This window comes from Molothrus aeneus, chromosome 2, assembly GCF_037042795.1.
Source record: "Molothrus aeneus isolate 106 chromosome 2, BPBGC_Maene_1.0, whole genome shotgun sequence".
In the NCBI taxonomy this organism is placed as follows: Eukaryota; Metazoa; Chordata; class Aves; order Passeriformes; family Icteridae; genus Molothrus; species Molothrus aeneus.
In genome coordinates this window covers 55,977,629-56,000,291 of record NC_089647.1, presented here as the reverse complement: position 1 = coordinate 56,000,291, position 22,663 = coordinate 55,977,629, and the positions used below count along the sequence as shown (strand labels likewise).

Sequence of the window (22,663 nt, the reverse complement as noted above, 5' to 3'; positions counted from 1 at the left end):
CCGAAGGCTGGGTCAACATTTTGTTGTTGTTGTGGAAGGTGATTTTGGTTGTTTTTTTTTAAAGAGCAGGGGGAACATATGGTGCTCCCTGATTTGCTCAGTCCCCAGACATATGGATGCCTTCCAGCTACCCCAGTGGCAGAGTGGGCTGGGAACAGACTTAGTGCCAATGCCATAGGCACACTTGAATGCACAGACTCCCCTCTGTCATGGGGGGAGCCCTGTGGGTTACCCAGGTCAACACTTCCAACAAAAAGCTGTCTTGAGGAGTCCCTCAGAAGATCGCAGAGAGGTGTCCAAAAGATTAAATGTGTGGCATATTTGTTGCTGTCATCTTTTGTAGATTTTTGTCCTTAAGCTGAAAGGTTTTGGCAAGCTGTGTGCTCAGTGTTAAACTCTGACTCTGACTAACCAGTAATGAACTATTTGCTGTCACCAAAGATTAATTTATAAGTGTAATAATAGTTATATGCTTACTATTAAATATTTCTAAATGGAATGTGCACATATGGAACAAAGTCAATTTTGTGACATCTCTTAACTCTGGTCCAGTTTCATTAACTTTTATTTTCTTCACCTGTTTTCCCTGTCATTACTGTCAGCCTTGGGGCAGGCATTTTTGAAACATTCATTTTAATTACAGCACAATAAGAATGAAGCGCCTGTGATATTTATCAGCAGAATTCTCAAGAAATTTTTAATACATTGAAAATAAATCGTGTTTATAGCACACTGCTTTCCCAACTGTAGAAGACTTTAACGGTTCATATATCATCCATTTACCACCTTTTTAACATTTAAACAGAGCCTAGAATTTATACCCTTTGATGACTCACCAGTCCCTGCTGCTCAGATGTAATCCTCATTCAATAAGGAGTGGAAGTCCTGAGTGAGCACAGCTTATGCTGCAGTGCTTACTGGGGTGGCAGAGCTCAGCAAAGTGGGTTAATAAATTCCAGCATGATCTACTCCTAGCAACAGACATGGTCTCTCCAGAACCAGCTGTATCTGATCAATACATACACAAGACCAGATAATAGAGAAAGTGGCACTGCTGGGCGCTGAGTGAAAAAGCTCATTGCAAAAGCTTATGATAGACTTTTAATGGCCCCTTAACACTTGAGAAATGCAACCTTTATTCAATGAAAGATTAACCATTTGCTGGGAGCTTGGGGAAATTGAACAAATTATTTGTAGAACCTGCATGAGTAGGCTTTGGCACAGAGGACCATCTCTGGCTGGCTAACTGTACCTTATTATAGTAGGAAAACACTTCATAGATCCATTAGCAAGGAGGTGTTCACAGAAAAGACTAACTCCTCACTTCTGGGAGCTATTAGCACATAACACTACTGGCCTTTTCCTCTGACATGTGGAAGGGTTGAACATTAACAGCCAAATCTTTGGCCTCACAGCTCTGCAGTCAATGTTTTTTTGCAATTAAACACAAGGGCTGATTCTGCCATTGTTTGTGGGCTTTAGCTGCAACAGAGATCAGGCCGTGCCTTGGCATTTCACTGACCTCGTGGGCATCTCCAGTATCTCCTTTACTGTTCTGCATGATCCCACTGCTTTGGCACCCACAGTGTGTCACAGTTGATGTGTTTAGGAGGTGTGAGCAGGTGTGGTAGCAGTAGGCTGTAGGTTGCTGAAAGGATTCCCACTATTAAATCTGTTGCCAGCCCAATCTGGCATTGGGGGTGTCTGCGATTCCCCCCAGCCTGGAAGCAATTGTGTGACTCCTTGCACTCATGAAACTCAGCTGCTCAGAGTTACTGGCATTGAGATATGTAACTGGTGCAGCTTAAGGGACCCAATTTCAGCAAGGTTATACCGATTAATCCCTCTTTATGATCTGACCATACATATTTATTTAAAATATGTCAGATTCAAGGTATCTTATATGCCTGTGTGGCCTATATTGCCTTTAGGATGAAATAGTGTATCAAGTGACAGTACCTCAGTACTGGTACATGGTATTTATGTGGGGTGTTGTCTCCCTCAAATGGATGCCTGGCAAGTGAAGCAAGGTGTCTCAGGGATGGAAAAGTTTTTTAGCAACCATAAAATCGTAACACATCATCTTCTCAAGGCTTCACCCTGCCTAGGTGTCTTCAAGTTGGGATGTGAATCAAAGCCTATCAATGGCAGAGGCCCCTCTGCAGGCTATAGAAAGGCTGGAAAGGGGAAGATTCCAGTTAGCCATAGTCAGTACTTCTTCCTCTAAATCCCACTCCAGGGCTTCTCAGTGGTGCTAAATGTAGGATCACAGAATTTATTTAATGTGTACAGAGATATAGATAGATAGATAGATAGATAGATAGATAGATAGATAGATAGATAGATAGATATACACACACACACGAGTGTCACTGTATTCTGTTTTCCATTCCCCTGCCCACAGTCTTGTCTGTTTAAACACAGCCTTGTTGGGTCCAGGGCTCTCAGCAAACAGCCATGTACATGCTGTGTACTCACACAATAGTTTTCTAATCTCAGATGGCCCTTAAGCTTAAACTGCCACAAGTATCAACATATGATTTCAGCTAATAGATATCAATTAGTGCCAAGGCCTCAATTTTTAACTCTGAACCCTTTACTTGCCTGAAAGACCAATTTGTGATAACAATTTGTGGAGTGCTGTAACCTCCTGGAAAACCCTTGTGTTTATTTGTGAAAGCAATTTTTTAGAAAGGGTCCAGGACTACACACATGGTTGCAACTATGGGAATATGCTGCAAGTAAATAACTTTTCTTAGCTATTCTAGTTAGGATTCACATAATCAAAAATTTAGGAACATAGTCTGTAGAGATCATTGGTATTCTCTCCATAGAAAGAAAAGACAGACAGACATTCTCAGAGGCTGATTCATCTTAGGTGTCAAAGATCCCCTAACAGATGGCTCCACAGATCTGCTCTCCAGACAGTTCAGAAAACTGAATCGTTTCCTCAGTAAAAACACTCCTTGGAAGAGAAAATAAACTACTCTTTCAGGAACAACTTGTGTTTTCTTCTCCTACGAACCTATATGAGGTCTACTTGTACCACCTCCATATCTGTGTTCCACATTCCTTTGCACTTTATTCTGTCTCACACCATTAGAAGACTGCTGTAACGATTACTGCTACCTCTGTTAGAACTGAAATAAAACCAGTAAGAGAGACATCTTCTATGAATCATAGATTTTGAAAAATGCTAACACAGTAGCATTTGTTTTCAGTACTTGATCATTAGCCCACAGACCCACTCTTAAGTCTTCAAAGTTGTCCTTTCTGCAGGTCCATTTTGTGGTAACCTGCAGGATACCCAAGTGCTGGCCATCCTACTTGAAGTCAAAAGGAGCTGAAACTTGTAAGAGAGTAATCACATTGAATCTCTATATTAAATTATTTTATCTTTATGGCTGTGGTTTTTTATTATCACTTTAAGCTATTCCAGTTAAAATATTTTTTATTTCCTTCTGCTGGAGAAAATTATCAGTGAGCAAAGAGCAAGTAATGCATTTTTTCAGATTAAACAGAGAAAGCAGAACGAATCACTGCTTCAAACAGTCTTTTTTTTTTTTTTTAGGAGAGCCAAGAGAGTCATTGATTTAAAGAGTTAAGTAATTGGCACTTGGAGTTTTGATCTCACATACAGGGAAAAAAGTTCAAGAGAACAGAATATTAATCAGAATTGATCCAGAGTGAAAAGGTACAGCAGAACTTCTGAAAAGCCATGTAAAATAAAGGTTAATCAAAAAAAAATTTAGCCTGCCAAACTAAACCAGTTCCTGCCTCTGGAATTTGGTTGGGTTTTTTTTATTGATTTGGTTTTGTAGCCTGGGTTTTTTGGTTTTTTTTTTCCTGATTTTTTTCCTGTTTATTTGTTTTCCATTTTATTCAGGTTAAAAAGAATTTGGGCACACTGGATGAAATTAATCTGAGAAAGTTCCTTGTGTATTACAGGTTTTACCTTTGCAAAGTTTGCACTTATATTAACGCCCAGTAAAAGGTCCAGATTAGTTCATTGTAACAAGTGTCTTTGTTTTACTCAAATATGGTTGGATCAGGTATGTGAATAAAGGCAAGCAGGCCAGTTCTAGGATTGAAGGCTCTGGTCTCTGCTGTGCTAGCAATTGCTGACCTTCAAGATGTGCTAAAACAGCACAACATCTGTTTACCAGGCTCCATGAAGATGGAGGAAGCATTTCAGTGGTGAAACAAACTAAATACAAATCAAGCATGCCAACAAGTTTTCTGTACGTTAAAAAAAAAAAAACGAAAAAATAATAGAAGGGAGAGAGTGTCAATAGCAGTGGAGTCTCTCCACAAAAGCAGAGCAAGAAATAGTATAGGATAGTTTACATTAGGGAGGAAATTGTAGATTCTTAAGGTGATAAATGCTTTTTTTCCCTAGCTTTTTTATTGATTATATTCAATTGAACCAACCAGCTAAGAAATTGGTTGTAAAGATTCAACCTGGCTGTTCTGCTCTTGGCTGCTGAGCTGTGGTATTACTCACACCTTTGAAGTTAGTTGGATAAGACCTTTGTTATCAGAGCTATGCTGAGACTGCATTTGTTATTTTTTTTCTTTTCATAACTTTAGTTTTTGCCTTTGTAACCCAAGACTTAACTTTTTCCTTGGGGGAGTAAATATGGAAGGTGGCTATTGAAAGCTTATCTTCTGTGAGGATGAAATTTTACAATAATGAAATACCCTGCTTCTCCAGTGGCCACCAGTCATGTACCACGGCTGTGAAAACACCCCACTCCAGGCAGAGATCAAAGGAACACCAGCACAGAAACTCTGCCACCCCCACAGATTAGCTCCACAGCCATCACTGTGCCAGGGAAGAGGCAAAAATGCAAAATCCTCATTTCTGATAGTAACGTACACATATATTTATTTCTGAGAAACAGACAGATGACTATTTAAGATGGGAATAGGGAAATATATATTTTTTTATTCCTTTAGTAGAGGAGTGAGTTACTAAATATCAACAAAGAGAACTTGGACCGCTGGCTGTAGGTGTATAAACTGATGAGATTGTAAAAACACTGTTTTCAAAGCAGGATACTGGATAAATCCTCTGAGATATGGTGACTGTCCAAAAGATTGAACTAAAGGAAATAAATTTTTCAATGTTTCCGAAGGATAATGTGCTGAAAAACTAACTTTAGGTCTGTCAATTTAATGCTTACCCAGGGCAAAATCTTAGGAAAGCAAATGAGGATGTGCTCAATAAAGAATTAAGGGTGAACAGCATAATTAATACCAGACAACATGGCTTAATGAAAGATTTAAGTTTGAATAGGTAGGAGTCGCATTTATGGTGGGATTTCCAGTCTGACAAAATGTGCATTTGTTAAAAGAGAAGAGTTATACAAGGCCATATGACTTTCTTATATAAAAATAAAGAACTACTCAAACTTCAAAGTCTAGATAAGAAAATTGAGAATTTGCTAGAGAGACTTTAAAATAAAATACTAAATGGAAATCATCTTTCAAAAATAACATTTCTGTTAGGGTTTCTTACCCAAATATAGTTCAAGGGAGTTCATGGATTGGGAGGGAAGGAAAGAGAAATTGGTGGTAAAGACTGTGATTGGCGCTAACCGAATGAGAGATAAAGATAGCTCCTAGAGAGAGGTCCAGGCAGCAGGAAAAGCTGGCTTGCCTTCTTTTAATTAAGGAGCTAAGTGCAAAGATCAAACAGCTAGGAACAGGGAATGGGGACTCAAAGTGAAATAAAAAAAATGAATTAATGTTGGCAAGAAATAAACCCACTCTTTTTAATGAGAGCAGATCAGAGAGTTCAGATGAAATCCCTAGAATGGTTTGAAATTTGGAAAGTCTTTAATGAGAGACTGAAGAACCTCAGGTGAATTTTCTCATTTCAAGCTTCCATTTCTACCCAGTGACAGTCACAGTGAAAGCTCTCACCTCTACTAACGATGTCAGCTTCAGCTGAGTGCCTGCCCATGGCTGCTACAGCATCCAGTCCTGCTCAGAGCAGGGTCACTGATGGCAGGTTGCTCAGGACAGTCCAGGGATGGGAACTCAGCAGCCTCTCCGGGCAACCTGTGACACTGCCTGATAAGCTATTAAAAAAAAAAAAAAAAAGAAAGAAAAAAAAAGCTTGTGTATTTAAGTAGAATTTTCTGGTTTTTAACTTGTGCCCATTGTCCTGTTGTTGGGCACCTGAATGAATGTCCTTCACCACTCCCCCCCTTCCCAATATTTACTCGCATGTATGAGAGCCCTCTGAGCCTTATATACTGCAGGCTGAACAGTCACAGCTCTCTCAGTCTGCTCTCTTATCAAAGAGAGTCAATGTGAGTGAGCCACTAGAATCATAGAGCCATGGAATGGTTTGGGTTGGAAGGGGTCCTAAAGATCATCAGTTCCAAACACATGCCATGAACAGGGACACCTTGCATTAGAGCAGGTTGCTCAGAGCTCCAAAGACTGTGATGGGGAGCAGAGCCATGGCCTGGGACACAGCAGTAACATCCAGCTCCTGGAACGGATAAAGCCACGTTGCATTCTCATTTCACATGAATTTCTATTCTTTTGCATAAAGCAGAAGAGTCAGCATAGCCTGGGTGCTGAGAACTGCTCTAAAGAACCTGGTGGTTAAAATGTTCTCCAAGACAGGAGACGGGGATTTGAATTTCTTGATGCAGAGGCGTGACCTGAACATGGATGAATACCATAAAATATAAGCTATGGATTAACTCCCTTTCTAGTAGCTTATAATATTCTGCCTTAGTGTCTGAGTAGTGGGGCACATACCAAAAAGAAGATACAGTTACACCAAATCCCATTGCATCAAAGGCTTTCTTCAAAAATGGATTATTTTTAAAATAAAAGCTGAACAAAACCTGTAAATTGAATGAAGCAGTCCAAATTCTGCACATTAAGAAAAAGAAGAGTCTCAGGAGCAGAAAACTATAATTTACCAAGTAAATGCTTAAGAAAATTCATTAACAGGCTTATGAAATTTGGTAAGTTTCATAAAGTCAGGGAGATATTTTTAAAAGTAGGAATAGATAAACCATTGGAACAACTCTTGGGTACATAACAGAGAATCAGGCTTGTAAGTCCTTAAATAAATGCTACATTTCTTCATAGGAAGGTAGTTTCTGATTTAGGCAGACCATAAAATCTAAACATAGGACTCTTGCTGTCAAGTTATATTGGAATTCAGAATAGCTGATCATAATGGTTCAGTCAGTTTGTTAAAATGAATTTGACTCAGCAATGAAAAAGCAAGGGGATTTCCTCCTGCAGCTTCCAGACACGCAATTCCCTGCTGGAAAGTTTTTTTCTAAAATAAACAAGGAGATCATCAGTGTAAATTATATTGTTATCAACAACAATTTGAAAACAAAACAAAACAAAACCCCAAAACTCTCTATTTACTGTTATGCAGAAATAAAATCTGGTTTTATGCAACAGTACAAAGATAATTAGTTTGGTTTGTGTAAGTTGTAACTAGAGAAACTACTTGAGTTTGAAAACCTTTATCAAATGTTTAACAAGTAGATAGAAAAGATGTCCAGCTATCAGTTCCTAACTCTTGACAAACCTGAAGCTGTTTTCCCCCTCTACCACCACTTTATTTCATTATAATGCCTGTAAAGAGATGTCATAACATCCCTTTCCTCTCAGCCTTACAGTTTGGGCAGGGTATGTGTGTATGGAGGTGGTAATTCTGAACTACTGGAAGCTTTCCAACAGGATAAGAACTGCTTTTTTCCAGACATCCTGCTAACACAAATTTGTGGATGGATGTAACTTCTTATCATCTCCATTGCAGGGCATGGCTGTCAAAGACACTTCCTGGGCCACTGTTCATAAAGATTTGTTTGTTCTGTCAGAAAGATAGGGGAAGGAAAATTCTGATATTTGTCCATTAAAAGGGCTGGAATAGTTAATGTCAGAAATAGTTTGTAGACAGCATTTCAAAAAAGAGATTGAAAGGCTGGATAAGGGGAAGCACTTTGAAGACAGCCAAAAGAAAGCAAAAAAGCTTAATGGAAGAGGTTATTCAAGGTGACCTGCCATCACTGCTCCTGAATGTGAAAGTAGCAGGTTAATAAAAAGTTCTTTTTCGTATATAGAAACATAGCAACACAGACTGAATTTCGGCTTGTTGGGAACAATGGTAACTTCCCCTCCCACTCAGCCTTTGGGTTCACTGCTTCAAAAAGACCACCTACAAGTGTGAGTCCCATTAGAGTACAATACCAGGGTCTGACCACAGCAAAGACATTTCCATTTAAATATATGTATACGCATGTATATATTGCCCACTCTGCAGATGTTTAGCCCCAGCACTAATATCTACCAAAGGAGGCCAGGTGAGGGATTTCTTGGAGAGAGAGGTAAATTTAATTTCCAAAGAAGAAGTCCAATGACACAGCCAAATACCACTTCCTATACAGTACCACTGTGTAGGTATGGAAAAGTCTTCCCAAGGAATCTTCCCAGGAATTTTTACCTAAAAAAGGCTAAACCAGAAAATATTGCCAAATCTCCAGCATTCCCTATGAACATCAGCTAGCTAGCAACATGAGAGATTTGAGTAATTGTTTGAGCCAAAGACTGCTACAGAGTGTCCCACAAGGGACAGTAAACATCGCAACATCCGTGGTTCAAAAAAACCTTCAGGTGACTCATTATGAAGTTTCCATATTGCAAGGGTGATAGAAAAATATCATGCCTGCATGCTGAACAAAATTACCCTGGAGACCTTTAACTCAGCCTAAGACATAATTGCAAATGCCACAGATACTTTTTCTTTTCTGCGTGGTTTATGTAATATGCACTGTGAAACCTTCTTTTACATTAGAAGTACCTTGGTCATATATGATGACTTTTAGAAAGCATTAAAAGGTTGTCATCTGTCTCAGAGACAGGGAGACACAAATTAAATTCCACTGGACTAGAGGGACAAAGAAAAGCAGAAAACTAAAGCTAATGGTGGAGTAGTGCTCCCCACTCCTGTAACAGAAGTTACCATGGTAAAACAAAGAGAAAAGACACTACATCATATCACAAAAGGTGTGAAGAGATCAAACACATTTCAGTTTTATTTCAAGCTTTATTTCTTTCTTTCATGTTATGTATTTTTCTAAGAACTTATTTAAAAGATACTGTCTACAATGCACATTTTTCTTCTTGAGTGTCTGCTATTGAGTACAAGAGTAAAATAATTTCACAAAACTTCCACAAGAACAAACAGAAAACAAACAAACAAACAAAACCCCAGCAACATTTCTCCTTCTCTTCCCAAAAAAACCCTCTCTACCTGCTTTTTTAGATTGTCTCTGAAATGTTTTTTTTTCTGGATAAAGAGCAGCAAGTAAACACAGATATACTGCAGTTTCTACAGTCACTTATGTCTTTTTTTTCAGAGATTGTGAAGACTGGGATAATTACATTCTCCATGAGGCAAAACAATTTAGAAAAAAAATTTACACATATTCTTATTAAAAATTAAATAGAACTTTCATAATCAGCTGTTTCAAATATGTATGCATGAATAAAGACAGCTAGAAACCAGTCTCTGCAGATGCTCATGAAGAGGGTGTGCAGCTGAAGTCAGGGTAAGAACAGATTCACAATAAAGAGCAGTTTCTTGGAGCTTTTATGAAGTAATTTGGCCTAGGCCAGATAAAAGTGAATATTTCTGCAATAACCTGTAACAAGAGCAAGAAAAAAAGAATTAAAATTTATCTTTTACAACAAAAACAAAATTCAAAGTCAACTTCTTAAGAATTAATTCCACTGGAAAATAAAGTCTTCCCTTTCTTCCAACAGGTTTTAGCTTTTAATTATGCAAAGGCTTCATGAAGGGATTTCTATCTTTTTGTAAATTTAATTCACAAAATGTCCTAATTATCTGCAGACATATTAGTAACTCTTTGAACAATATATTGACATAGCAGGCTGAAATGTGTTTTAAGAACAACAGAAAAACAAGGCTTAAAAATACACCAGTCCATATTTCTTGTACAGTTCATATGTAAATACATTATTGGTATTATACCAATACCAAAGGATCCAATGTGTTGAAGTCCTTCAGCTGTCCACAGCTTATAAAACGTAGTAGAACTGTGGACTGCAAAAAATAGCCATTTATGCCCCTCCAGGGAATTGCCTTTATCTACACATTATCATTTCTTGAGTGAATTTGAGTAAATTTTTAATAAAAATTTTACTTCTTATAAAACTGAAAAGACAAGTCATGGGAAACCAACAATATTATTTAGATACTGTCTTCAGAATAAAGCCCTGCTGTAGAAGTACTAACATAACATTGGAGTAGCAAATGATGAAGTCTCATATCTAGATCTGTGGGAGAAGGGTTGGAAGCAAGGGGCTTTTAAAAGTTTGATTATTTTAAATTCCTTTTCATAAAATGCAAGGTCTCAAAAAAAAAAAAGTTATGTCAAACCCATCTCCTAAGGAACAAATAATCTTTGCCAGTTCCTGAATTTGCTTCAAAAGTTTCCAACCCTGGAAGTAAAGGCTCTGCAGACATAGTTGTATCAGAATTGAGAATTAGAGTAGGGAACCCCTTTCAGAAAGGAGCACAGATGCAGTGAGTCTTAAGAAAAGAACATTTTAATGCAGAGGGCCCAATTTCACTTAAGAACACTGAAAGTTTACTAAGTCACTCCTGCACTCCCAGCCACATTCAGCTTTATCTAGGCACAGTCTATGATGCAGGAACATGGCTGTAATGAAGTTTTAGCCTAAATATCAAGGCACTCCCAGAAGATGCCTTCAATGCCATCATCAGCTCTTCTTACTGCAATACATGCTCTGCAATTCTTTACAAAAATTATGTTTCAGATTAGATATGTGCCATTGCATGGCCTCCAAACACAGAGTTGGAATGCATTTCTTTTAAGATCCCTTCTCGTATTGTTTCAAAATTAAACTACAAAAATTGTCATAATGAAATGTCAAATTCAAAACTAAATTAATACTGACATTGGTCCTAAAAAGAACAAATCCATTATTCCTACCTTGCTCCTCCTTTATTCCAAGTAGTTTGACTCCTGGATAAAAATAAAAAGTGCATTAGTACAGTACAATGTACAATGTGCAATACAATCACATATTCATGCAAGGAATTATAGTTATCTGTGTGGTGCTTTCTTGATTATTTGAAGTTGTTTTGAAACTCCACTTAAAATAACAAGCAAACTCTTCTCCAAGATTCCAGTCCTAGAAAGAAACATCTTTGATTTGAATTCTAAATAAATAGCAGGATGTATTGACTCAAGAGATAAACATATCTTGCTTCTGCTGGGAAAAAAAAATCTAGAAGTATTTCAAATATCTTCAGATTCTTCAATCCTTAACCTCAAACAATTGGAAAGAGTGAGAAGTTTCTTCTGTTTCTGCCTAGACTGCCACTATTCTCATTTAGGATTCTCAAAGCAAAGAATGATTGGCTCAAGATCAAGGCAGGGGAAACACATCTGCATATGATGTCTGACAGCCTTGCCAGAGCTAAGTCACTAAACTGAGCTATAGCCTGCCTGGACCTACTCATCTGATGTCCCTTTATTGATGCTGATACTTCTTCTAAGTATTTTCTATATTTTCTGCCAGGAAAGACAAGCATGTTACTTTCAGTAAAAAGAAAAAACCTAACAAACAAGAAAACAACCAGTTTTAGGAAACAAATTAATAACCTTTTAAACTCAGATTGTACATAGACTAACCAGATTAAAGCTAAGTTAGCAAATCACATTATTCATTTAAACAAATGTAACCATTGCGGATTGCATTCTGGAACCTTCTTATACAAATATTCTTTTCTCAATATTCCCATGTTAAGTAAAAGCGTTTTCTTTGTTCTGGGAAAGCAGCATTTTTAGTGCAACTTGATCCTTCTGAAAGTATATTAAAGACAGATTGTTTACAAAAACCTGTGACATGCATGCTGGCCTTGTGACTTCAGGGGCCTTTGAGCTGGGGCTCTTTTTGCTGTGCAACAGTAAACTTCATGACTTGTTCCCTCTTCAACTGGTCACAAACAGCATAAATCAAGTGCTGGTTGAGACTCCAAAGAAACTTTCCCATGGGTCATGCTGCAAGAACTAAACAAAGTGCAAACCCCCAAACCATGTTTATTCAAAATAGTTTTATCCGTAAATCATATTTCCTCAAAACAAATTTATCCAGCATCTCATTGAGTTCCTGTTCTGCACATGGGAAAGGAAGAGAATGGGGTTTCCTGTCCCACTACACCTGTGTATTCAGGGCATAGTTGCTTTGCACAGCAAATATCTAGAATTATGCATCCACTGAAAGAGCAGAGTCAGCACTCGAGGGAGCATTTCTCATTCTTATGCATCACACTGGCTATAATGGAGACATGAGACAGGAGGATGTAATATGTCACCTTGCCTTCTAGATTCTGGGTTTGCTATGGCTCAGAGAGTTTCAGCAAGACAACTAGTATTTAATTGAAGAAGAGTAGACCTATAAATTTCATATGTTCACAATGTGACCTCTCCCCATTTACAGAATAAACAAAAGGGTACTTGACAGTGCCCCATTTTCATGCAAAAAATTAACAAGGTCTCTGTTACAGGCTTGCCATGCATTAGCTTTTGGTCTCTGCAAATCCCGACATATTTGGATATGGGCAAATCTCATGAGGCATTGAATAACAAAATGTGCAACTGTTTAAAAGTTATTCTTTTGTAACAACAAAAATGCTTTACTGATCATTTGTGCCAAAACAGTGAACTAATACTGTCTCAGTTCTAAGTCCCAGATGAATCATGATTAAATTAGGAAGAAAATCTTTACTGTGAGGGTGGTGAAATACTGCAGCAGGTTGCCCAGAGAAGCTGTGGATGCCCCATCCCTGGAAGTGCTGAAGGCCAAGTTGTCTGGAGCTTTGAGCAACCTGATCTCGTGGAAGGTGTCCTTGCCTGTAGCAGGGTTGGAACTTGATGATCTTTAAGGTCCCTTCCAACCCAAACCATTCTGTGATTCCATTATATGATCTTATTTATTAAACTTGGATATTGAAAGGACAATGGTAATTTTCTTATCCTCCTATCTTGAAAGGTTTATCCTTATTCCAAAGGCAGTACAAAGGGCATTAAAACTTTCTTGATAGCATACAGCAAGACTCAGGGCTTTCTCAAGGGTGCAGTAGGTCATAGATAGAAGTGGAACTTCATTATGTTGTTTTCCCATTAAAAATGGAAACTAAAAAGCCACCCAGAGAGTGCCCTGGCATTTATAATCAAAAAGGCAGGAGAAATTACAGTCATGAAGATCCTTCTTGATATAACAGCTTATAAATATTCCTAATAAAACACAAAATGTCTGGAGGGGATTTGAATTAATGAAAACTCATTTCCTATTGCTTAGGGGACAATTGGACAATGTAATTGCTCTCCTGCCCTCTTCCCAGACATACACAATATATTCAGGCTCCTCCCCTTTTCTCCATGTCATTGGTGATATCATGTTCCTTTCTGAATCCCCTAGTCCCCAGGAAAGCAGGGCAGAGCTGCAGCTGCTCTGGAGCTGTGCCCACGCTGACCTGCCAGAGAGCTGCAGTCAAACAATGCAGAGAATGCACCACCCCTCAGAATGGGCACTGTTTTAGGCTGTCTCCTATGCTAGTCACTGCTTTTCACAAAACACACAGAAATTTAATTATCTCTGAGACTTATAATCCCTTTTAAATTTGGCTAAGATTGGCCAGCAGCTGGGAAATCTTATTACATGCACACAGACAGCGTGATCATACAAACTTCATTTATTTAGGAAACCAGGCTAATAGAACCAACAGTGAAAAATAGAGTAGATACATCAACAATAGAGTACAACATTCAGTTTCTGTTAAGTGTGAAGTTTTTGTGACTGTAAAGAGTTCAAACAGGGAAAAAAATACAAGCGGGAAAGAGAACAAATATTTCCTCTTTGGTGCCATTGCACAGATGGAAGAGGCTCAAAAATTACCTTCAGGTCTTTACTTTGGGAACTTTTTTACCTTCTTTTAATCTTAGTATATAGTCGGACCTGTTTCAGTTAGCTTCCTTGTAATGTAAAATGCCTGGCTGCAGACTACATTACTTGTAAGCCCTGCCTGGAGTTCAGCTCTTTTTTTTTTAAATCCCAAAGGAAAGGAGAAGAATCTTGGTATAATCAAAGACACTAAGATTGCTGCCTCCAGCCTATCTTTTGAGAGATTATTTTTCTTTCTTGTACTTGTTAGCAATACCCATTTTTAATTCCTGTCCATTATGACATATTCTTTCATATTTTAATCTTTTCCTTCTCTGTTTTGGCTTCAAATCTCACGTCATAACATAAAGGAAAAATAGATCTAGCATTACCCAATAGAAGGCAGGCTCTTTGGGAGTCATTAAGTAAATAACAGAGTAGGACATTATCACTTCCATACATGGGGTTTTATTCCATTTGTATTGATGCATTAATTGAATTTATATATTAAAAAAACCCCTCACATAGTCATCTGTTGTTAAAACTGTGCCTAGGCTGAGCACACTCATTTGGTGCTACCAACACTCACCCTGTGAAAGAGGGTGTGTGCATCTGGCTAAAGGCAAAGCCCTGCCACCTCTGCAGACAATGGCAAGGTTTCCAGGGGTGAAGGCAGGTGCTCTGATGGAGATGCTCGAGTAAGATGTTGGGGATCTTGGCTGTGTCACACATTTTCCTTTAAACAGTACAGGAAACAGTACACTAATGGGGATAAAAGACACAAAGTGCCCTTGTTGCCTTTGTTAACCAGACACCCTCCATCAGACTTTATCTTTTGCCCTTTCCCTGTATCAGGTGGCTGTGTCCCACCTGCAGTCTCTAATTCTGCTATCTGCAGACATGCTGTCCTTCAGGAGGTGGCTCAGACCTGCCATACACTGTGCTCTCTTACTCACACTCTTTAACTAGCCTGGACATCTGTAACTTGGCTTCCATCTGTAACTTGACTGTAACTTGGCAGTCCAGCTTCTGGACTGCCTGACATGCTTGGTGTTTCAGACCAGTAGAGCTGCTAATGTCTGCTCATAGACCTGATGGGAGCTTGAGCCGGCATGTCCTGTCTCCTCTCACCCAAACCAAGAACCAGTACAAGGCTCCTGAGCCCAGGGCTTGCTCAAAGCTTGTAGTGATGAAGACACTTTTCCCACTTCCAGTACATGGAAGACTCCAGTAGCAAGAATAACTGCTTTTTAACCATGCCTTGACTTTGGAGATGCTTGAACTGAACTCTTCCTGGTATTCACTGGCTAACATACACATCCTCACCAACAAATCCAATTCAAGCTTTTAAATTTTATCAACTAAACACCTTCCTCTACACTGTCACACACACTAAATTCTCTTAGACTCATCATTTTGCTTCTCAGTCTTCCTAACTCTTCAATTCTCATACAAGGGTCCTTTCATCAATAGAATTTCAGCCTAATGAAAAATTCCATGATGGGGAATACATATAATTACTTTTTTTTTTATACTGAAAAGTGCAATTCTAAACAATGTACAAACTTCACATTTGTACAAAGTCACATTAATGTCTCATTAGGACAGTTGAAAAAATTAATGGATATTTAATAGATTACAGCCAAGATATATTTTCTTCAAAAATTCTTACAAATACTGACTTTAAATGAAATGTAGTTGAGCCTTCTTTGTCATAATTTTATATAGGTAAAAAAATGAACAGCTGTACCTGGAAAGATATAGGTAAATAGATAGATACAGATATAGAGATGGGATTTTTTTCCCTCCAACTTCAATACCATATTAAAATATTTATATCATATCCAAGCATCTTTCATTTAAAGACTTTAAAAAATTCCCTAATGATTTCACTATCCTTGTTCTGAACTTAAGGAAGTATCTTGGATGTGGCTCCTTGCAGTGAGTACCTCACAAACAAGGCCACTGAGTTCTGCTGCAAGAGCAGCTGTTCCTCTCTCCTCCCATTTGAAAAGCTTATATTTTAGACAGAATTTCTTCTTGAAAGGTATTAAGGACAGCCAGCCAGGGCTGTAAGTTCTGTCAGGCAGACTAAAGACACACAGACACACAACAGTGTCTGGAGAAAAATTCAACGTTTAAACAATCTCATTTCTTCTCCATTCTGTACCAAAAAACTTACCAAGGTCCCATTATTGAGGTAGTCCAGTATATCCAGGGTGGTAGATGTTATTGGGCTGTGTTCTGTTCTGGAGTCGGTCCAGGAAAGCATTATTTACCCTTAAAGTATAATAAAACATGAATAATGATGGAAGGCAGCTGAGAAGTTCACAAACTACTGATATTAAACATTCTGGGAGTGGCTCTCCCTTCCCGTCTGTTCCGTGCCCATCTTGTGTTTTTCAAGCCTGTGCTGCATAACCATGGATGGGCATGAGATCAGGTGGACTTAATTTTCAATTCACCAGATGCATTCTTATCCTGGGATCAGCCTGTTGGGATTAAGAGGCATACCTTGGCTGCTGTTCATAATGCACCAAAATTCTCCATAGAAAGATGACCTGTGTACCACCACCCACCTTTTTAGGGATATTACATATTTTGACAAGTCACCTTAGGTAATCTTTCAGCTTTCAATGCACGAGGAAAGTTTCTAGGAGTACTGATTTCCTAATAAAAAACGGAAGAACACACTTAAGCTTGTTACTAAGAGAGACAATTTATGCAGCTGACAACTTTCTCTTCCATCCAGCTGTGAAATTCTAGCATTTTCTTGCACTACTCTACCAATCTGGAAAGCAGGGACAAATACACAGTTTTCCTCAATCTGTTTTAAATATTCTCACATTGGGATTGTTCAGCATGCAGAGGAGAAGCCTGTGTGATGACCTTACAGCAGCCTTTCAGTATTTAAAGTGGGCTACAAGAGATGGAGGGGGACTTTTTACAAGGGCATGTGATAAAGGGCAAGGGAGAATGGCTTTAGACTGAAAGGGGGTAGATTTAGATTGGATATTAGGAAGAAATTCTTCACTATGAGGGTGCTGAGGCACTGGCACAAGTTGCCCAGAGAAGCTGTGCATGCCCCATCCCTGGCAGTGTTCCAGGCCAGGCTGGATGGGGCTTTGAGCAACCTGGTGGAGTGGAAGGTGTCCCTGCCCATGGCAGGGGGGTTGGAGCTAGATGACCTTTAAGGTCCCTTCCAACCCAAATCATTCTATGATTCTCTGGAAAACTGTGTATTTTTCTCTTGATTACTGCTTAGGACTGGCACACATGCTTAGACATGACTGTTTTAATGTTTTACAATGGTGTTGGTAAGAATGAGATAAAAAGGAAAACACTGGGTTATTTCTCTCTATGCATATGAGATGGACTGAATCAAAAATCCTTCATTAACTTCTATGGGTAATTATTTCAATGTCTTTCCTAGAGAAAAAAAAGAAATGAAAGCAGTCTGAAGAGTGGTTGCCTACAGAAGCAGGCATTTTTTAAAATATTTACATAATGATTTAAAAAAAAGAAACAAATATTGTTTTTACTTTTGAGCCTGAGCATTGTTTCTTTTTACCAGCAGAACACAAAGCTGAGAATAAAGCTGTGCTTCAGGATAATGAAAAGTCAGTTAAGTGACGGAAGTGGAAGATGAGAAGTGTGGAGCACAGAGAGGTCACAGCAGTGGGGCAGAGCCTGGGGCACAAAGAAATGCAGCTGCAGAAGGCCTTGCTGCACTGCAGGTTCCATCTGAATCAATACCAAGTCCCAGGGTTAGCTCTGCCTGCTAACCTCAGAGACAGTCAGCCACAAGATGCAGCATGGACAAAGTAGACCGTTGTAAAATAAATAAAAAATATAGATGTAAAAATAAAAATAAATAGATATCTAGGTTCATATAAAGATTCACAGATAAAGTGTGTCCCAGCTGAAGCTACTGTACTAGTAGTCACCCATAAAACTATTAACTGCTTCTACTCTATGCTGTGTCCTATGCTGATAGGACAAAAAAAGTGAGGAAGGCACTCTGGGTCATTCTGCATGCAGTGAGCAGCTGTAATCATGGATGTTAGTGGCTCATTTGAAAGCAAAGCTAAACCAGAGATGAGGTCAGGGATCCTCATTGCAATAGTCTTCTGAAACATGAGTGCCTGCAATTTTGAGACCCTTTTCACGTGGAAATTCAATTCCAGTGTATTTTGCATTTTTTTTGCATCTTACCTCCTCTGTTCATTTTTTAGTGTTCTTGTCCTGGTTTCCTCTTCCTGCTTTTGTTTAAATTCCAATAATTCAGCCTGGCAATGATAAAAGTGAAAAACAAACAAACAAATAAATAAACTAACTTACTTTTAATTAACATACTCATGCTGCAAACCTTATTAATTCTACATGATGTTAACCTCAGTTAAAGTCAAAACTTCTCTCAGCTGCATCTTCCTTATGTGACAGCACTATGTTAAAAACTGAGCTGTTTTTTCTGTTCAGCATGTGGATAATTTTTTGTTTGTGCCTTGAAAAGTGGGAAGTTACAGGATTCAGACATTTACAGTCCTACATTTAAGGGGGTATGCCAGACACCAGTCTGCTTCCCCTTGTCCCAAAACACAGATTTGAATTTCCCAGTGGGTCAAAGGGGGATGAAAGCCAAAGTGAGGAGCAGACACAGCTGTCATGCCCACAGAGTAGGAAGGAGCCATGTCCTTCACCTCCTGCCTCTACAGAGTGCAAGCAGAAGATGAGATCTGGGCCATGTGATGTGGTGTGTCACCTCCAGCTCCCTGGGGCTCCCTTCAGGGCGAGGAGGGAAAATGGTGCTTGCTGAAAATGGTGTGCTGGGAACATACACAAGCCCCAGCATTGCAGCCTTACGTAGTTTTAAGGTGTATAAACAGTGTCAAAGGGAATTCTTTTTAGAGGAGAGTTTTCTCATGCAATTTTAGCTAAAACTGTGAAGAAAACACAGCTAGTATTACTCTGGTTTGTATGTGTGCTTGTTTGTCCAGCTCCTTCTGCCTGCAACGCACCCAAGAGGTTGCAGATCTTTCTGCAAAGGAGATTTGGGCTTGCAGGGCAAGGGAGAAGGCATAGGAACAGACCCATCTTTGATATTTTCCATAGCAACTGCACAGCAGTAGGAATAGAAACTAAAATAAAATTATGTACTTAGATAAAAGCTTCTTTTATAACTGAATGGAACCACGTGACTAGTTTTTTTTAAAAAATCAATTTAAGTGGAACATTAAGTAAAAACTATGCAATAAATGTATGGAGAAAATCAATAACTGAGAATGTGTTGTGTATCAATATTTGTCTAGCCCTAAAAGAAGAAACAGGATTAAGAAATAAAAAAGCCAACCTCAATTTTCACTATTTTAAATAACTATTCAACCTGAAAATTAAAACTCAGTATCTGACTTTCCAATATGCCGACTCCTCTCTTGGAGTAATGTTCTGAAATATATTGTGTGTATATGATGCAGTGTTCAAAGTGTGTTGAAAATTTCTAAATCAAGCAATACATACTAAAACCTGTTCTGAAGAAAAAAAGGGAACTGACAATACCTACACATTTTATAGCTACACTGTGCTAGGAGGTACACACAAGACAGAATTCACAATTACTTTAATAAATATTAGTTTGAAGTAGAAACGAGCCAACATATATCTGAGGGACAATTATTAAAGCCCTTAAAATCCATATTATTTACAGTGGGTTTGTAAGTAGTGCATTACTCTGCACAATAGGTAGCAGCAACTGTGAAGGCAAGGAGACCTTGGAACCACATAGCAAACAAGAGCAGCCTTAGAAGCAGCCAACACCTCCTTAGCAACCCATGGAAATTGCTGAAGAGTCTACAGGTCTACACAAGTCCCTTAAACCAAACCCATGAATTAGGGGCTTGCTAATTTACATCTATAATTGTTTTCTCTTTGGAAGGATCCATGTACAGACTAGAACAGGAACCAGCCTTACACCCATCCAGGCTGGCTTTCAAAAATTTTTCTTCTGTATGCATTCTGGGAATAAGCATACACCTGATGGAATAGCAATGAAGAGACTCCCTTGTGCCCCACCTTTTTTTGCCCAGTATTACACTTATTAGAATACTGTGAAATAAGGACACATCCCCAACATGTAAAGAAAGATATCAGTGACAGGGAATGAGTAACTTCTCCAGTTCTAGAAGAAACTCAGTGTATGGAATTTGCTGTGCTAAAATTCTCCCACTGGGGAAATAGCTTAACATTAATTTGGATGCTAGTAACAGCAGAGGCACAGCAAGTGGCTCAGCACTTGCTCACATATTTTCAAATTATTTGCTAGATTTTCAAGTTCTGCCCTCCCTGTACTTTCACAGTCAAACCTGCAGCCAAGACAGGTAACTTTGCAGAGTGTCATCACCTTTGGTAGATGGACTTTATGTGGATATGGTACCCAAATCTATACCAGAGGGACTACTGGTCAGGAAATGCATGATGCATATTCAGAATATGGAGTTCAACGTTGCATTTATGGTATGCCTGCTTTTCAGACAATTCAAAACTCTTTAGTTAGGTAGTCAGCAAGGGCACAGAGAGGCATACTGTAATTAACAGGAAATCTGAGCATTTCCACATCCCCATTTGAAAAAGCAGGGCCCATGGCCCTCAATTCTCTAGAAAGAGACAATTCAGAAAGATCATCCTTAATTCCTCAGTAAGATGACTTCTGCCTGCAAGAGAGCAAGCTGGTTTCCTTAGCCTATGAAATCGGTTGCCATGGTCAAAAAGCCCTCTGCACAATTATTCAAGTGAAGAGGTGAAAAGGAGCTCATTTTCCAGATGCAAACAGCCTTGAACTCAGAAGATAATTGTTCTGTCCCTGTTCAAATTTTACAGCTTGACTCATCTCTCTCACAATATTTGAAAACAGTGACTGAATCACTTTTGCTAAAAAGAAGCTCTGTGCGTAGGCTACAAGTAATCAGTGTATTTAATTGGTTTCACAGCATGCAAAAATGATACAATATGTAAACTGCTAATGTATAATTACCTTCCTCTGTTGTTCTTGCCTCATTTCCTCTAATCTTCTGTTTTCATCCTCTCGAAGAGCTTGCTTATAAGCATGGCTTCTTTTCTATTGTTCAGCAGAAAATAAAAATATATTAGTGTGGTGAGAGCAGGGCCAAACTCCCAAACCTTATTCTCAAATTGTTATATGGGTAATTAACAAACACAAATGGTCGAATGATTCCAGTTACTTAAGAAACAGATTAGTCTCAAGACTAGAATATAAACAAGAAGCGGCCTAGAGCCTCTCAGTCATTCAGTTTGGTTGAATGTCCACCTGTGCATCACCCCCTGGTAGTCACAGCAAGTGCTATTCTGTGTCCCACTGCCAACCATAAAGATATCCTGAGCAGTCAGAAAACACAGTCAGCATATATGCTAGTGAGATGGGGTATTCTGGGAAGAAAGAAAAGTAATGAAAATATTACAAGACTAAAAAGCAGAATGAAGGCCTTGTAACAGAGGGAACACGGGATTGTTTTTGTGGAAGTAGGGCAACAGGAGAGATCAAACCTGCTATTATTTGTGAGGCATCAAGAAAATTGAAAATGTGAACTACACATCATGAATAATGTAATAATTGTGCAATAGGTTTTCATTACAATAACTAGCCCTGGTCTTTCACAAGGTGCAATTGTTTGCAAAAAGCCAACCTACAATTAGGGTCTTAGAGGATCCTTAAGATATTGTACACTGGAACTTCTACTGTAAAGTCTTTGAGCAGAGATGTAGGGTAGCACACTAAAAAATGAGCCAGTATAATTTAATACAAGAATTGTGCAGTTTGACTTAAGTGAGGGATTTGTTACAGGTCTACAGACTATTTCCAAAATTTGATATATGCATGCAGAACAACACCATTAAAACAACAGGCACATAATTTGCTAAAAAGACTGAATAGAGAAAGCACTTATTAATAGCTCAATTTTGAGCTGGGAGAAGTTGCTACATGTGTCCAGGGAGACTCATTCTGGGTCCAATATTATTCATTACTCTCCATAATGGCTTGGAGAATTGTGTGGAGAATATGTTAATCAAGTTGGAAGACAATAAAAATCTACACAGGATTGGTCACACTTTGAAAGACAGGATTAAAATTAATTATGAGCTTGAGTAAATAAGCAGGCCCAAAAAGTCATTAATGACAGAGACATTCAAAAGAATGTTCATGGAAGTGAAGTAGACATTCAAAAGAATTTGTTCATGGAAGTGAAGTAACATTTGGCAAGGATAGTTGAGCTTGATGTGCTAAATTAATAACACTATCCAAGAAATGATGTGAGGGGAAAAAACTTTGATCTGCATCACATTGTCCCAGACTGTTTTCAGAACAAGTTTTTCAAATTTAAAAAAATCACATATATGTATGTATATTCCCCCTTTTAGCATGCATGTTAGGCATGTACTAAGCTTATCACACTTCGCTATTTCAAATACATTGTTCCTGAATCTTTTAATTACTTCAGACAAAGGATATGTTCAAGGTAACATCCAAATTAGTCCTAGTTTTCCTACTGGTTTAACATTTGGTGCTATGCCAAGTTTATTTAGATAAGAACACACGGGTTACGTCCTTTGGATTCCTGGCTCAGAGGCTGTATGCCTATAGACTGGACCTCATCCAAGCTGGTTGGGA

At 38.6% G+C, this 22,663-nt stretch overlaps 1 protein-coding gene across 1 annotated transcript in view; it reads right to left on the bottom strand.

Moving 5' to 3' along the window:
* Positions 1-9,057: 9,057 nt before the first annotated feature.
* Positions 9,058-22,663, bottom strand: part of EPSTI1 (epithelial stromal interaction 1) — a 55,279-nt gene continuing 41,673 nt past the window's right edge. The window contains exons 8-12 of the mRNA XM_066571414.1: positions 21,011-21,094; positions 18,199-18,272; positions 16,166-16,263; positions 11,028-11,060; positions 9,058-9,692 (exon numbers count right to left, since the gene is read on the bottom strand). Coding sequence (XP_066427511.1) covers positions 16,176-16,263; positions 18,199-18,272; positions 21,011-21,094 — 246 coding nt within the window. The 3' untranslated portion in view covers positions 9,058-9,692; positions 11,028-11,060; positions 16,166-16,175. The remainder of the gene's footprint in view (positions 9,693-11,027; positions 11,061-16,165; positions 16,264-18,198; positions 18,273-21,010; positions 21,095-22,663) is intronic.